Source organism: Sinocyclocheilus anshuiensis, unplaced genomic scaffold (assembly GCF_001515605.1).
Source record: "Sinocyclocheilus anshuiensis isolate Anshui unplaced genomic scaffold, SAMN03320099.WGS_v1.1 scaffold63, whole genome shotgun sequence".
Lineage (NCBI taxonomy): Eukaryota > Metazoa > Chordata > Actinopteri > Cypriniformes > Cyprinidae > Sinocyclocheilus > Sinocyclocheilus anshuiensis.
The window spans coordinates 4833089-4849713 of NW_015552625.1; the positions used below are offsets into that span (position 1 = coordinate 4833089).

Here is a 16625-nt window from a genome sequence, read left to right on the forward strand (position 1 = left end):
ACAGTACAGTTTGTCGATCTAAAATGGTAATTGTGCATTAACAGCGGCCATCCATGTCGGTACGCAAATGCGCTGGATGGCCGCTGGATGGCCGCTGTTAATGCACAATTACCATTTTAGATCGAAATCCTATACTGTACAGTTATGTACTGTACATATTAAAAAAAAAAGAAGGAAGGAAATATTAGCATTTTATTTTTAAGTTTACTATATAATAATTATATTATTTTATAGTAACTAAACTAAACTATACTAACTAAATAAAGTGCAATAATATTATCACTATTATTAATTTATTTTTTATAGTTATATTTAATGGGTCACACTATGTGCAGTGTGAGGACCAAACCAAATCTCCAGGTTCTCTTATGAGAACCAGGCTGAAAAACGTATGTGCACCCCTGTCACTGTAAAATCCAATAGTTTACCTTACTTAGATTTAATTAGATATCTTTACTTAGTTGTTATACTTACTAGGTTTTATTAAGTTACAGCTACTTTCTAAGGCAAATAAAACAATTTACTTACTGTTTTGAGTGACACTTACTTAAAATATTCAAGTAGCCACAAAGGAACCAATGACATTAATAAACCAGTGAGAGGCAGCAGTGCACTAATATGTTGCTAATGTGCAACATAACAACAGAAGAAGAAAAGAAAAAGAGTCTTAATAGACTTTTCACCCAACTTCATAAATTTATGTTGATTTTCCTAAAATGTGTTTTTTTTTACGCACCATTATAGTGATTTGCGTTCCCTTTGGTTGGGCACTTGGAACTTTATTCGTGTTACTATAATTATCTTCCTGTTAATGCAGCAATGCATCATGAAGTCAGAGTTATTTGATTTCAAAGGAAGAAAAATAATAAATAGGTTGCTTTTATATAGTGACCCATCTGCTAATTAAAGGATTAGTGTATTTTGTTGTGTATGTTTATGAATGAGCATTTTCAAATTTAATTTTTTAGAAATACCTTGAGATGCTTTTAATTGAGTTTATGTAATCCTTAAATAGTGTGTGGTAATATGCTGAAGTCACACACAGACTTAAACATTCAGCACGTGAACCACAACAATAGTAACAATTCAATTTCATTTATTTTCATTAATTGTAACTATAACCATTTTATTTGCTCTTTTTGTTGTGCTATACAGACACAAGACAGCAAATAAAATTGGCAAATAAAATCAACAACTGTAAAACAAAGCAACTGCATAATTATACATAATTAATATACACAGTACACACACATATATTATGTAAATAAAAATGTTTATTTTGGATGCGATTATTGCGATTAATCGTTTGACAGCATATATATGTAAATAGAATAAGACAGAAAAACAATATCAAAACATTTTATTTACAAGAACATATTATTTAAGAGACTTTAAAAATACTTCACTCAAAAGTTCAAACACCTGGCTTTTGGCCTTTTTTTAAATAAACAAATCAAATAAGATTATAAAAACAAGAAGCAAAATAAAAGCAAACAAAAAAATTTAAACAAGATAAAACAGTAACAAGCAACAAGAACAAAATGAAAACAAAAATAAAACAAGTATTTTTATTAACTATTGTTAACAGATCAATAAATACTGTAACAAATGTATTGCTCATTGTTAGTTCATGTTAGTTAATGCAATAACTAACATTAACTAATGGGACCTTATTATAATATATTACCATAATAAGTTAATACAGTGATTTAAGAGACTTTTAAAAAATCGTTTACTCAAAAGCTAACTGAAAAGCATATGTCTTCACCATGGTGCATATGAAAACAGTGATATTAAATTACTAGTACATTTCTGGCTTACATCATCCATATCCTGCCCTTCAGTATTATCAGCGTGTTCATCTTCACCTCTTTCTTGTACTGGTAAGTATGGGCGTGTTTGTGTGAGCTACTTGAGTTTATCAGAGCTCGGGTCAGGGTAACTACCGTTCAAATCAGAGGGGAATGTCCTCAGAATCAAATAAAAGTTGCTGGTTTTTGGATCTTGACCTCATGCTGTTTCTCTGTGTGGTTTGGTGTTTCAGGACCGTTGGCATGAACCCAGATCCTGTGCGCTTTGTGTGTTTTTCAGCCGTGGTCATGGTTCCTCACATCGTTGGTGAACTTTTAACACTGGTCTTGTTGGGGGTCGTTCAAGACCCCAATATGGTCAACAGCGGGGTCGCTCTACTCAATATAGCTGGAATCATGGTGGGATCTGGATTTCTAAGGTGAAGAAATGACTTTGAGTTATTCAGCATTGTCATAATGTGTATTGAAGACATTGTTCTGCATTATAGATTGGATAAAAATATAATACGGTGTCTGTTTTTATATCAATGCACAATGTCAGTATATTAAAGGGATAGTTCTCCCCAAAATTAAAAATGGCTAAAAACTGACTCACTCTCAGGCCATCCAAGATGTAGATGAGCTTGTCTCATCGTCGGACCAGATTTGATTAGATAGACCAGATAGCATTGCATCACTTGCTCACCAAAGAATCCTCTGCAGTAAATGTGTGCCGTCAGAATGAGAGTCCAAACAGCTGATAAAAACATCACAATCTACAACTCAGTTAATGTCTTCTGAAGCAAAAAGCATGTTTATAATACACAAATCCGTCAAGAGGTTTTAACTTAAAACTGTTGCTTCTGGAAAAAACATTTATCCAGTTGAAGTTGTCTAGTATGAATCAGGAATTAAATATGCACTGTTTACATGCACAAACAGTCCAAAACTGTTCTAAACAAATATTTTGATCTGAGAGGACAACAGGTGAACCTTTTCACTGGACTATTATGGTATTTTGGCCAGAAGTGACGGTTTAAAGTTACAAATGTCTTGATGGATTTGTTTATTACAAACATGCAGCTTTTTGCCTCACAAGACCTTAATTGATAGACTGGAGTCGTGTGGCTTATTGTGATGTTTTTAAGCAGCAGTTTGGACTCTCATTCTGACGGCACCCATTCACTATACAGAAGATCCATTAGTGAGCAATTGATGCAATGCTAAAATTCTCCAATTCTGTTAAGATCTAAACAAAGATCTAAACAAATTTAGATTTTTTTTGACTATACTTTTAAGTATGAAGTTTCATAAAAATGTTTTCTTATTCTTTCAGGAGTTTTAAACAAATGCCTGTGGTGTTCCAATGGCTGAGTTATCTAACCTTCCAGAAGTACGGCTGTGAGCTCCTGATCGTCACTGAGTTCTACGGCCTGAACTTCACCTGCAGTAAGAAAAATCTTCTTCAATCTATTGTATACTAATGGACCCCATTAAATAGCTTCACAAGCATAGTTTCTGTGTTAATGTATTTCTTATGGAAATAAGAATTTGAAGTGAGAAGCCAGTAGGTTTTACTTTACATCATTACCCACAGCATGTCAAATATTATCAATATTATTCGACTGTTTTCGACTGTGACTTGACATTTGATTTCATGGAGTCTTTAACATATAATGCATAAGTTGTCCACACGGATGTCCTCTGAATAAGCATTCCTCTCACTCAGCACCTTTAGCAGGTTTGCCAGGTTCATGTCTGATGGACAGTGGAAATATGATCATAGATCAGGGTTATCCTGGAGCTCTTTCACGTTACACACAAGACTTCCTCCTGCTCTACGCCTTCCTGCCTGCTCTCGTGATACTGGGCATCATCAGCTTTAAGATCCGCGATCACCTCGTCCGACGCTAAGGTCCTGAGTGTGTGTGTGTTGATGTGAATGTTATCTTATGTTCTTTATTTTGTATATAGAATATCTTTGAATCATATATAGTAGCCTACACTATATCCAGATAACCTCAACATGAAAGCTGAATCCATCAACCTTTTCCACAGTTATTGATCCATTTTCTCCACAATGTGATGTACCATTATTGTTTGTGGTATATATAATAATTTCTAATGTGGCTGTAAATAATCTGTTATATACAATAAATGTTTAATAAAATGTGTAACTGATGTTTTAAAATGTATTTAGAATTAAATGGCATTTACAGCATTTGAATAAAAAGGCCACTTCATACCAGTGACTGTTTTGCTTTTTTTCATACACTTGTGAATTTGTCATATGAATGCTTGTATCAATGCTTACATTTACATTTACATTTACATTTACATTTACATGTAATGCTTACAATGCTTACATCATGCTTTCGTTCAACAAATGCTCATGTTATGTCCCAGTCAGTTCTGACATGTATTTTCATGTGAGGAAAGCTAAAGTTACTATTTGTGGTTATTTCATACAACAACAAGATCATGTTGACAGCATCATATTATAAGTTTTGTCCCTTACGAAAATTAACCTGTTTTTTGTTTTACTACAAATAAAACCAAAAACATAAGCATAGACTAACCATGGTATTTGTAGTAAGACTGTAGTTATGCAAATGGTAATCAATCTGTCAAAAAAAAAAAAATCATGGTTACTACACTATTACTATAATAAAACCGTGTTTAATTTTCATAAGGGTTCTCTATTACTATTCAACCATTTTCAGTTTTCAAATGTATGTAGTTCAAAACAAATATTGTTTCAAAGTATCTATATTTGTCAACGTGAATTTCGCGTGGAAAGAGAGCATTTCTGAAAAACGGGAATAGAAAAAAAATATCCTAGTTGAAAAAAATGCAGAAAAACTTCATTTCCCATAGTACACTAAATCATCTTACATCATCAAACAGTGCCGTTACCCCTCGCAACGGTAATCAAGCGTCTTCTGTCGACAAGCATCAGTACAGGATTAAACTGAATCAAAACTCGTTTCTTTTATGACACCAGGCGTAAATAATTTTATTTTTTTAGAAACAAATAGTGATAATGCCTAAAATAAGGTAAGCTACTGGCTGAGCTATTATACACATTATTGTTTTACTTCTATTTCAATGTTAGTTAGCTTACAAGCTAACGTTACCCAGAGATAGAGAGAGAGAGAGAGAGAGAGAGAGAGAGAGACTCCACTCAGGAGTCGAGCTACTGCTTTAGTAAGCATGCAGATGCTGTTATTCAGATCATGTTGTCTCGTAGCTCGGATACTTTATGGGATATTGCTGCAGCGGAAGTGCGCAGCAGGGAGAGCAGGACTGATGAAGAGGATGCTGAAGAGGATGCACACTTTCCCACACAGAGAACAGTCTTCTTCATGGGCAGTAAAGCAGGGGTATGCGTATGCCTGCAGCATATCACTCTAAACACTCAGGCCTACCTGAAGTAAAGCTAGGGTTTGATAATGTTTGAAAATGTATGTGCTAGTACCAAACAATTTAACTTTTCAGCCAACACAAAAACATTTTACAGTACACCTCTGTTTTAGGGTAAGACAACAATATTACTGCGGTTTCTTGATAGGTAAGTTTAAGATGTGATACTGTACATTTGAAGTTTTTGAGAGTTTTCCTATCACCTCACATAATGTTTCTGTTTTACCCTTTAAACCAGAGATGAGGCAGCTAAACCTACTCTTGCACTGGAGTACACTTTTGGTAGACGTGCAAGAGGGCATAATACGGTATTGGGTATTGTCCTCGGTTTCTTACAGAAAGAAAAAAAGAATTTCTATTTTAATTGATATATAAAAGTATGTTTTTCTCCTCTTTGCAGCCTAAAGACATCGCTCACCTGTGGGAACTGGGAGGAGGAATTTCCTTATCAGACCTAGTGCAGATTCCCATCACGGCTGACAATGTCATGTTAGACTCGTAAACACTGTACACTCAATCAGGCTGGGTTTACATTTAACTCAAATTAATCTGAGGTAGTTTACATGTGGAAGCTTATTTAAAAATAACAATAAATTATTCAGACTTTTCTTCTCAGAATTGTACGTTTATTTCTCATTATTGAGTTAACATCTTGCAATTTTGACTGTTTTCTTGGAATTCTTGGATATAAAAAAAAAATTATATCTTGCAATCTGTGTTTGTATCTTGTAACTTTTTTTTTTCGGTTTACATTTCGCAATTCCTTTTTTGCACCACAAAATAAAAATTAAAAAAGGTAATTGCAACTTTATCTCACAATTCTGATTTTTTCCCCTCACAACAACTGTGAATTTATATCTCATAATTGAGACTTTTCTTCTTCTTTGTCTTTTTACTTTTTGAGCTGTACGTTTACATTTTACATTTTGAATTCTAAGTTTACATTTTACAATATTTTTTTTCGCCACCTACATAAAAAAAAATTAAAACGTAATTGCAATTTTTTATTTCACAGTTTAGGCTTTTTTCTCACAGTTGTGAGTTTTGTATCTCACAATTAAGACTTTTTTAAGATATACTATTTTACACTATTTTAAGGTGTCCTTGTTACAGTGTAATTATACATTTAAGTATTAAGTAATATTAATTAGCTACATGTATTATGCAATTATGCCTAATTTATTGTTATTAGAATAGTAAGTACATGTAACGTTTAACAAGGACACCTTAAAATAAATTGTTACCGACTTTTCTTAGAATTTAGAATTTAGAGTTTATATCTCACAATTCTGGATTTTTTTCTCAGATTTCTGAATTTACGCTGCGTAATTCTTTTTTTTTTTATGCCACTGAATAAAAAAGTTAATTGTGACTTTTTTTTAATCTCACAATTCAGACTTTTATCTCAGAAATATCAGAATTTTTATTTTGTGGTGGAATAATTCAAATCAGATGTGCTTGTTTTTACAGTTCTTTGTCTGTAGTACTTGTTCTGGATGTTTCTAAACCCAATGCTCTGTGGGAGACCATGGAGAGGCTGCTGGATTCAGCTTGAAGTCAGGTGGAAAAAGTGTGTGCCTCACTCCAAAAGACAGGAGAATCCAGATCCGGCAAACAACGAGTCCCACGGGTCCTCCACAAAGACTATCCGTTGTGAGAGAGTAACATAAATGCTATAAATGAAGCTTGAAATCGAGTGTTTCAGTCTATTACATGAAACGGACTCTTTTCAACAGGACAGAGAGCTCATCAGCCCTTTCCCTGTTCCTCTTCTCATAGTTGGAAGCAAGTTTGACATCTTTTAGGTAAAATCTCATGTTATACAGCCTGCATTCATACTGCTTTCTGTGTTTTAAATAGTATGCAAAAGAATGTAATATGCAACAGTTAACATGTCAAAGCATTACCTTTTTTTTTAGTGCATCTTAAGTATAAAATCAACTCTTAAAAAAAAGTTCTATCTATCCATCTCCTTCTAGGACTTTGATTTAGAGAAGAGAAAGGTGATTTGTAAGACTCTGCGCTTCATAGCCCACTTCTATGGAGCCTCTTTAATCGTAAGACTGACGTCATACTAAAGAATTTCAGAATGCGGTTTGAAAATGATCATGGATCATAACCTACAGAAATTTGTAGCTTCATAAAATCAATAACTGAAGAACTCTAAACTGACATCACCCTTCTATGGCATAACTAAGCTTTACTAAATCACCCATTTAGCTTTTCTGTTTTTCTGGTCAGTGTTATGTTTGTATGATCTATGACTCTCCACAGCTCACCAGCAGCAAGTCAGAAGCCACAATGTCTAAAAGCAGGAGTTTTGTTAATCAGCTGGCATTTGGGACTGAAAGACCGTATGAACCTTTCATTATTTTCTTGTACTTAAGATGCGGGATATTCTTCATTACTAAAGTTTATTAGTCACAGTATTATAAAATGGTTTTCTCTTCCATTCTATTAGAAAGTCAGTCTCTACTGACCCCAGCAAACCTCTGGCTATTCCAGCAGGCTTTGACTCTCTCAATCAGATCGGTAAGATATGTATTGTACGTTTGTTGTGTTTATTGTTAATAATGTTAAAATATTGTTATACATTCAGTTTTACCTCAATATTAAAAAGGGTTACTGAAATTGTGCATCTAAAATGCACAATTATAAACACAAGTATAAGCCCAGTTACAATACACTATATATTCATTTTTCATCTACTCATACCCTAATTATATGCGGTATTCAAAATATTTTGAATTCATTCATCTTCTAGGGCCACCTGTAACCTCTGAGGTTGATATCGGGACTCTTCATGCCAAAAACCCCTTAGACCTTTGGAAAAAGGTTTTTGAAAGGGTTTTCCCACCTGAGGTATGGTTTCCTCTGTAAACAATGGTAATGGTTTAATAATGCCTGCCTGACCCCTGACCTTTTTGTCTTCAGAACACCAATGAACGTAAGGAGCTGAAAGATCCTGCTAAAGACCCTCAGTACAGTGAGCCCCTTATAGACTCTATCAGAGCCCAGAAAGACCAGGTAAAAGAAGCATGTTTAATGTCACTGTAAAATCACCTTTTAGCAAATATTTGTCTTCTAGTAACCTCTAGTCATGCGTGTATATACAGTATATATGACTCAGACTGACTCAGAGTTATTACTGTACTGCATCCATTAACTGATCCTCCAGACTGCTTTACTTTAGAGTACAGTATGTGACTGAGAGTTACCCTGCACCTCACACTCACTGTCCTTCAGTAGCTTCTCACCTACTTTGATTTAGGCTGTTATTGCTGAGTGCTTGGTGATTGCAATAATCAGCCAATATGTGACAGAGGGTTACTATTGCAGTTTCACTTGCTCAGATTGTAGTTTTTGTACATTAAAATTCTAGAGTAAAACATGTTCAGTTATGCTATTATGTAAGATTTAAAAATAATAACATTTCATAATTGAATGATTTTCTACACAGTAATCAACTTTGAATCAAAAGTTTACAGCATGTTTTTAGAAAGTAAGCCAAATCTAACTGACTAAAAGATCCAGATTAGATCGAATGCACTTTGGTTAGAATATCAGCCACACAAATGTATCTAATGTATTAGCAACTTTTTTTCCTTGTTTTTTCTCAGGAGCTGGAGCAATATAAGAGAGAACAAGCAAAGTCATGGAAAAGTTTGGCTCTGGATCCATAGATTTCACTCAAAACCCTTTAGAAGATGACATCTGTATTAATGTATTGTAGTGAACTTCATTCACTTTCCAATATGTACCATACAGAATGAAATGTCTTTATGTACAAATATTGCTATATGTGTAATGGTAGTATGGCTGTCTGTGTTTATCCTTTTTAGCTTACAGTATATTGCTTCTTTGTAGTTAAATACAATTTGGAGAATGTATTTTTGTAAATAGAATATTAAATGCACTATTTTGTATATTTCCATATCAAAGCATCCCTTGATAAATATCAAATTATTTCAGCTGGATACAACACACAACTCCACTTCGAAATTAAACAAAAAAATTTTAATATGCTGTTCCCTTTATTAAGAATATGTAAAATTATGTAAAAGAAAAAAAGTGCCATAATTAAATGAATTGAAACAAAAATAAATAAAACATACATTAAAACAATAAAAAAACAAACAAAAAAAAAACACTGATATGATACACAATGTGTAAACCACACAGGGAAAATCGATGTACCAAGCACTTTATCTGCTGTCCACCCTCTGATACGCTGCTGGCAGGCTGTCACACAGGTTGTTTTGTCAGAGGGGCGTCCCACTGGAAAGGCATCTTGTAGTGAGTACAGCGGGATTTAGTGGTGACCTAATATTTTCAGTGCCCTGAATTGACTACTTCATTTCACATTATGCCTCTGATGTGCAAAATGAAACTGTATCACAAAGAATCAAGTCTTGTCATCCTTAAAGACTGAAAGCTGAATATACTGGGCACTTAGTGACATCATACATGTAGAAAACACAAAAAAAGCCCACTGGATGTATTCTGTCAGCTACCAGTCTGCACTATCGTCTAAGTCTACAGTTACACTATATGCCAGAAATACTCTTCCTACTGGGCTCCTAAAGACAGGCCTAGTAAGTGGTTCAGGTTTACGCCAACATCCTCCTAAAAATACAGACAAGCAGCAGAAGGAAAGAAACAGGTAACAGTAAACGCACAGAGAGGTGGAACATTTTCGTGAGAAGAAGGCTAGTAGGTATCAGAGCGTCATAAAGACACAGATTTCCATCTATGCAGAATGTTAGTACACACATAATCATAAGGCTGATTCAGCTGTGCTGATCGAGGGAGCATAAAATCGATTTAGCCAAGGTGCAGTTTACCAGTCCATTAGTGCATGCCATGCATTTGTCTGCAAGTTCCCTCTTTATGATTTTGTAATTGAAAGCTACAAAATTTTGCAAAGACTTTCAATGGATATTTCAATTTTCAATTATACAAATTCTTCATTACAAAAAAAAAACAATATCAAGACCCTTATTAAGCTAATTTAGAATAGCTTGAATGCACACAAAAATGTAACATTAAAACATTTCCCAAAAATTACAGTTATCTAAACAGACAAATTTCAAAATACAATTGCAGATTGTTTGCGCATAGTTTGCTGCATTCAGTGTGGCAAACTGTGCAGAACGTGTTATCAAAGAAAGGTAAGCTCAGAGGAGAGCAGACAGGCACTGGAGTTATTTTTACACAAAAATGTAACATTAAAACATTTCCCAAAAATGACAGTTATCTAAACAGACAAATTTCAAAATACAATTGCAGAGTTTGCGCATAGTTTGCTGCATTCAGTGTGGCAAACTGTGCAGAACGTGTTATCAAAGAAAGGTAAGCTCAGAGGAGAGCAGACAGGCACTGGAGTTATTTTTGTCCGTTCACGAGGGATCCGTCTGGCAGTTCATTGGGCTTGCTTCCTGTCACATGCAGCTGTGTGTGTTTTGGTGCGGTTTTGCTTAGCCGAGCTAAGCGGTCAGTCCAGATACACAGGTGTGAGCCTAAAGGTTACACTACAGGGTAAAACAACAAACAGACCTCATACAGAATCCTGTAGAAGGGCACATAGTACATTATACATACACATATAAGATCCATTCAGGAACAAGTTACAGTTTGTAGTTTTATTAGTCCAGTTTACTAAAAGAAAGTCTTTTATTTGCTAGCGATGGCACTCTCCTCTCCAGTGGGGTGTGTGCGGTTGAAGTTGTGTCCTACGCTGGGTTTCTCTGGGCCAGGGCTGATCGTTGTTAGTGTTGGCTGAGGGGCTCCGTTACTGGGCAGAGGCCCCCATACGCTCTGAGACCCAGGACTGCTTTTGGGTTTGGGGGTGGTTGGACTGGTCAGGCCGAGGCTGGTCAGAGCATCAAGGGTTCCATCAGGGTCCACCATCACATTTATAACTGCAGGGATAGAGAAACGCATCAGAAAGTGTGTATTTTATTTAGCTACATCTGCATATACTTATTTAAATTAGACCAAAACATCATGAGTGGACTTTGATGTAACAGTCAGAAGTTATCTAAATATATATCAGCATATCGAAAATAGAAATGTTAGAAGATTATTAAGGCAAGCTAAATTTAGCTGCATTGTGCCGCTGTTGCATTTAGTGTAGACATGGTGTAAGTCTTACCTTGAAGCTGTTTTTCTACCCTCTTCAGCTCTGTTAGTATAGATGAAATCTCCTAGATGGTAGAAAGAATAATTAGCAGAAGTACAGATCAATGTCTATTACTGTAAGACATTCAGCATTAAGGAACTTACCTTGTTTGTAGATTTGGGAAGTGGAACTTCATTGTCCAAACAGAGTTTACTCTCAATATCATCCCAGTTCCTGTCTTTGTCCTTGAACAATATCCTTTAAAAATATGAATAAGTAACTATATTACTAAATTGTCTTTTAAATGTTTCAAATAGTAAAAAAAAAAAACCACAGAGATAGAAGATTACATTTATCCTAGATATTTATCTATTAGCAGTGACAATTTACATGTGAAAAAGCAAAACTGTAATATAAGAAGTAAATTCCTATAGAAAACCACGTCATGTTTTAAAACAGAGCTTCTCAAACTTCAAGAACCTCTAAATAAAATTAAATTCACTGAAATTTCATGATTTCAGAACTTAAGATCTGTATGTTCTTAAAAGGTTATACACACACACACACACACACACGCACACACATATATATAATCTTACCATCTTAGCACATGAAAATATGTTACTACTCCATTAACTATATTCTAGTCCAAAATATAGTAAAATATAGTACCTTTGACAATGTTGGAAGTAAAAAAAAAAAAGTTAAATAAAATGACTTGGAGTTATTAGGTTCCATTAATTTTAATTACAGTAGGTGTGACACCAATGACATTTTTTATTTGTTAATTTTTTACAATTATTCAGTGAATAATTAAAAACAAAAAAATAAAACAAATATATTATAGTATGTATTAATATAGTACATAGTAGGTTTAATGTAAGACTGTTGGATTTCTGTAACATAATTTTCAGCAATTATAAAATAACTGTTTATGTAATTTGGTTTAATGAGGAACACAGTACACATCTATGACTCTATGACTGACCTGATTTTGCCAGTGGTTTTATCTACGGACTGTCGGATTTTGGAAGACAGCTGGGAAACCGACGTCAGCAATAAACTGTCTAGCACCGCCTGCAAAAGAACAACCATCAGGACCGAGTCAATCAATAATTTACCAAACAAACAACATAAAGTCAATAAAGCACTGAGGTAATTAAACTTAATCACATCATATCAGTTTTCACATCACCACTCACACGCCAGGCTACACTGCACAAGACGTTCACTCATCTGGAGCCACAAACACGCACTTAAAAACAAACAACACACCTGAAGTCTGCTGAATTATTCACCTAACACAAATTCATAAAGACATGAAAGATCAGGTACATGTCATGAAGTTAAGTGGTTCATACCGGTCTCACCTCATCCCGGTTCCAGGTACGTCTGCGCAGGGCCGCCTGAGGGTCCAGGCTGTCCGGGGCCCGGGGACGAAGCTCCACTGGTCTGCCATTGATCTCTGAGGCTTTGGTGTGAACTACAGGGGGAATCTTCCTGAAGTTTAGACTTTCGTCAAAAACTCTCTCAACCAGCTGCAGAAATGAACAAGAAACGCATTGAGAAGAAGCACCATTCCAGCTACTAAACATGTTGAAAGTGAGTAAGGTGTTTAGTGAAAGGCAGTGAGATGTACCTCCTCTCTGGTGTCGATGGCGGAGCCCGGTGTGGTCGCGGCCGTGCTGACCGTGGTGCTGGGTGCCGTGCCGGAGGAACTGACCGAGTCGATCTCGCCCGCCACGTCATGGATCTCTCGTGCCAGGATGGCCAGGTCCTTGGCCAGGTCCTGACTGATCCTGCGCACACAGGGAAATAACCTGTAAACATTCAGATGGGTGTCTAGACTAGGGGCGCACAAATACACACATCATGCAAATGACATCCCAGACTCACATTAGGTAGTCCCTACTCTACTCATGCACATGCTTATATATGCAAATTAACATATTGTATGGATGACATGCATCACATGCATTATTTATTTAATAGAATTATTATAACATCAAAACATACATTATCGTAAAGTTTTGGGGTGAGTATGATTTTTTGTTTTGTACTTTTAAGCAGCAAGGACGCATTAAATTGATCAAAAGTGACAGTAAAAACGTTTAAATTGCTACAAAAGATGGCTTTTTCAAATAACTTCTTTTCTTTTGCATTTTTAAAAGAATCCCGTAGAAAATGCATCAGGGTTTCCTCAAAAATATTAAGCAGCACAACTGATTTCAACATTGATAATAATAAGAAATATTTCTCGAGCAGCAAATCCGCATATTAGAATGATTTCTTAAGTAGCCTATCATGTGACACTGAAGACTGGAGTATGATGCTGAATATTCAGCTTCGACAACACAGGAATAAATCATCATTTAAAATAGAAAACAGTTATTTTAAATTATAATAATATTTCACAGTTCTACGGTTTCTGTCCAATAAATGCAGATTTTGTGAACATAAAAAAAATAAAAAATCTTAATGAACCTAAACTTACCATTAGTGTATATAATATTATAACATGGTAAATACATCAAGAATTGCTCATTACATATGAATTGCACATTTGTTGTATTTAGGTTTTGATCGATGTTAATTATTATGGTGTTGAAATACTGAAATGGTTTTAGAATAACCACAAGGTGGCAGTATTGCTACATGAACAAACAACAAATATATGGCATATACAGTAGGTGTCGCTTTTGTGTGACAAAATTGTGTAAAATCCACAGTATTTTATTCTTCCTTAAAACACATATAAACTTATATTACACATAGAAATTAAAAGTATGAATAGTGCTTTTAACATCATGTCCACTCACATTAAGATAACGTCACCAGTCACAAAAGTAGACTAATAAAATCAGATTTTAGTGGCTTGCCTTGCTGGGATCACATGAGCAGCTGTATTAAACTACTTTGGTCACCCCACAGTTACTGGACACTGTCACTTACAGAGTAAATTAACCACAGCTAACCACAAACACTGCATTTCTAAGGTCACTAGTAACTAAAAACTTTAGCTTTTTGCTTATTGAAATTTAAATAGTTCAATGAGAACAGGAAATCAGGGGTTAATGAAAGATTAAGACTAAATAAAATGTCAAAAACAATATGAAAAAGAGTGAGAGAGCTTGTGATCAGCTTGCATTAGTGTTTGCCCTGCAGCAGTGGATTTGAAGACAGTCTCTCTTGTTGCTGTTCCAGCTGTAACTAATGCTACATGAGGACATCTCCTGAGATAACCGACTATATGCCTGCATGTAACACCAGCACCAAGCGCCCACTTTTCAAGTGGCCTCGCTTCTCAATGTATTTCCCCTATTCATTTTTTCCACAAGGATTTCAGAAGATTTTTTATTAAAGAGATCTAAACCTTGAATCACACCAACCGGTTCTGAGATGAATCACAGCCTATGTTTTTTTCTGATTTTCAAAAAATGCTTACTTCAAATCTAAGGAATATCTAAGGAACACTGAAAGAACAGTCAAGCATAACATAAAGATAACTACATCATACGGTTTTTGTGTCAAGTAACTGTGGGGCACTTTATTAATATGTGACCCTGGACCACAAAACCAGTCTTAAGTGTCAATTTTTCAAAATTGAGATTTATACACCATCTGAAAGCTGAATAAATAAGCTTTCCATTGATGTATGCTTTGGTATGGTATAGGACAATATTTGGCCGAGATACAACTATTTGAAAATATGGTATCTGAGGGTGCAAAAAAATCTAAATATTGAAAAAAAATCACCTTTAAAGTTGTCCAAATAAAGTCCTTAGCAATGCATATTACTAATCAAAAATGAAGTTTTGATATATTTACGGTAGGAAATTTGCAAAATATCTTCATGGAACATGATCTTTACTTAATATCCTCATGATTTTTGGCATAAAAGAAAAATCTATAATTTTGACCCATACAATGTATTTTTGGCTATTGCTACAAATATACCCGTGCTACTTATGACTGGTTTTGTGCTCCAGGGTCACATATGATAATGTGTAAGAAGGACACAGAGTTGATGAGTACCTGGCGATCTCCTCGCTGTGGGCTGTCCAATCTCGTATGTACTCCTCCTGTTCTCTCATCCTGTTCTTGAGGAGGAGACCCCCAGGGCTGGTCGTGACCGGAGCAGGACAACCCAGCCCACTGGTGCGAAGGCTGGTGCCCGGCCGCAGGCGAATGTGTTTGGGAGAGTTCCGGTTAGAGCCAAACTCATCCTCAGAGGTAGAGGCATACTCAGGAGGCAGCCGTCTCCACCGGTTAGTGGCTGAAAAAAGAGAGAGGTTTGACTGAAGTGTTTACAGAAACACAATTAATAATGAACAATAAAGTTCCATATGAATTGAGGGTGCGGTTACAGGTATGCATTTTTCAAGAAGGCCTTTAAGAGCAGTTAATGCATGAGTATTTTTGTCAGTATTACACACACACAGTCTCCAAACGCCTTGCATCTCTGTTACATGATGCAAAAATCTTCTTCCCCACTGGCTCAAGGCTTATAAACATGGAAAACATCTATTATTGTATTCAAAATTCAAGTACAACAATCTTCTTGATGCTTCAGTTCAAGTTTGTATTTGTACTTTACACTATATTACTGTACACAGTTCTAATAAAAACCTTGTTTCAAATGGGGATGGAGTAGTTATGAACTGTAGTTAAAATTATGTATGAAGAGTTTAAAATAAACCACTCAGCACAAAAGAAGTTGAATATTGCAGTTACCCTGCAGAAATCAAAAAGCAAAGCTCTTCTGAGCAACTATCTCTAAAATATGACACTAGCAAGTGATGAAAAAGGATATTTGGGATGATGGTTTTGGTTAAGATCTGGATTGGCATTGTAAAGGTTGTGGTTTTTATTCAAAATAAGTGTCCTTCATAAACTCCAGGATGTTTGCGTTTGAAATTAATGTTTTCTTTGCGCCTGCAAAGCTGTTTGCTGTCATGCTGTTTTAACGTTATGCCACCAGGGGGAAAGTGTTTAACACACTGACCCTCATTTCTTATTGCTCAGCGCTTGCATCAGCATATGAGACACAACTTTTCTCTGATTTTGACTGTCTGGCATTAAAGGACAAACATCTAAGAAGTCATCATTTCAATATTAACATAATTCATTACTCATAGTTCCCTCAGAGCACTGAATCTGCAAATATCCTTAAAATCTTTACTCTCAATACTTGAATATTAGTAGGCCAATGTGAAAGCAAACAAACTGAGATCCTTTTCATCACAGCTGAGTTTTTTTTTTATTTTTAAAAAGCATAAATTAAAAAAAAA

General features: G+C 35.3%; 3 protein-coding genes across 9 annotated transcripts in view; 2 read left to right on the forward strand and 1 right to left on the reverse strand.

The window, feature by feature from the left end:
• Positions 1–4021, forward strand: part of LOC107666370 (ATP-binding cassette sub-family G member 5-like) — a 14116-nt gene extending 10095 nt beyond the window's left edge. The window contains exons 8-11 of the mRNA XM_016457629.1: positions 1806–1883; positions 2045–2230; positions 3127–3239; positions 3520–4021. Of these exons, the coding sequence (XP_016313115.1) occupies positions 1806–1883; positions 2045–2230; positions 3127–3239; positions 3520–3704 (562 nt within the window). The 3' untranslated portion in view covers positions 3705–4021. The remainder of the gene's footprint in view (positions 1–1805; positions 1884–2044; positions 2231–3126; positions 3240–3519) is intronic.
• Positions 4022–4732: 711 nt separating this feature from the next.
• Positions 4733–8907, forward strand: LOC107666473 (cytoplasmic dynein 2 light intermediate chain 1-like). The gene is given in 14 exon segments (XM_016457810.1): positions 4733–4847; positions 5041–5173; positions 5327–5361; positions 5452–5521; positions 5614–5702; positions 6684–6863; position 6911; positions 6950–7018; positions 7193–7270; positions 7488–7567; positions 7675–7745; positions 7978–8075; positions 8148–8240; positions 8834–8907. Coding segments are annotated over 14 exon segments (1074 nt in total). The 5' UTR covers positions 4733–4833; the 3' UTR covers positions 8897–8907.
• Positions 8908–10427: 1520 nt separating this feature from the next.
• Positions 10428–16625, reverse strand: part of LOC107666471 (centrosomal protein of 170 kDa-like) — a 36815-nt gene continuing 30617 nt past the window's right edge. For 3 of the 7 annotated variants that reach the window (XM_016457807.1, XM_016457803.1, XM_016457800.1), the window contains 7 exons: positions 15370–15610; positions 12974–13154; positions 12696–12872; positions 12323–12411; positions 11499–11592; positions 11368–11419; positions 10428–11134 (listed from right to left, as the gene is read on the reverse strand). In XM_016457807.1, coding sequence (XP_016313293.1) covers positions 10887–11134; positions 11368–11419; positions 11499–11592; positions 12323–12411; positions 12696–12872; positions 12974–13154; positions 15370–15610 — 1082 coding nt within the window. In that variant the 3' untranslated portion in view covers positions 10428–10886. The remainder of the gene's footprint in view (positions 11135–11367; positions 11420–11498; positions 11593–12322; positions 12412–12695; positions 12873–12973; positions 13155–15369; positions 15611–16625) is intronic. The other 4 variants (XM_016457805.1, XM_016457802.1, XM_016457806.1 and 1 more) reach the window with 3 other exon arrangements.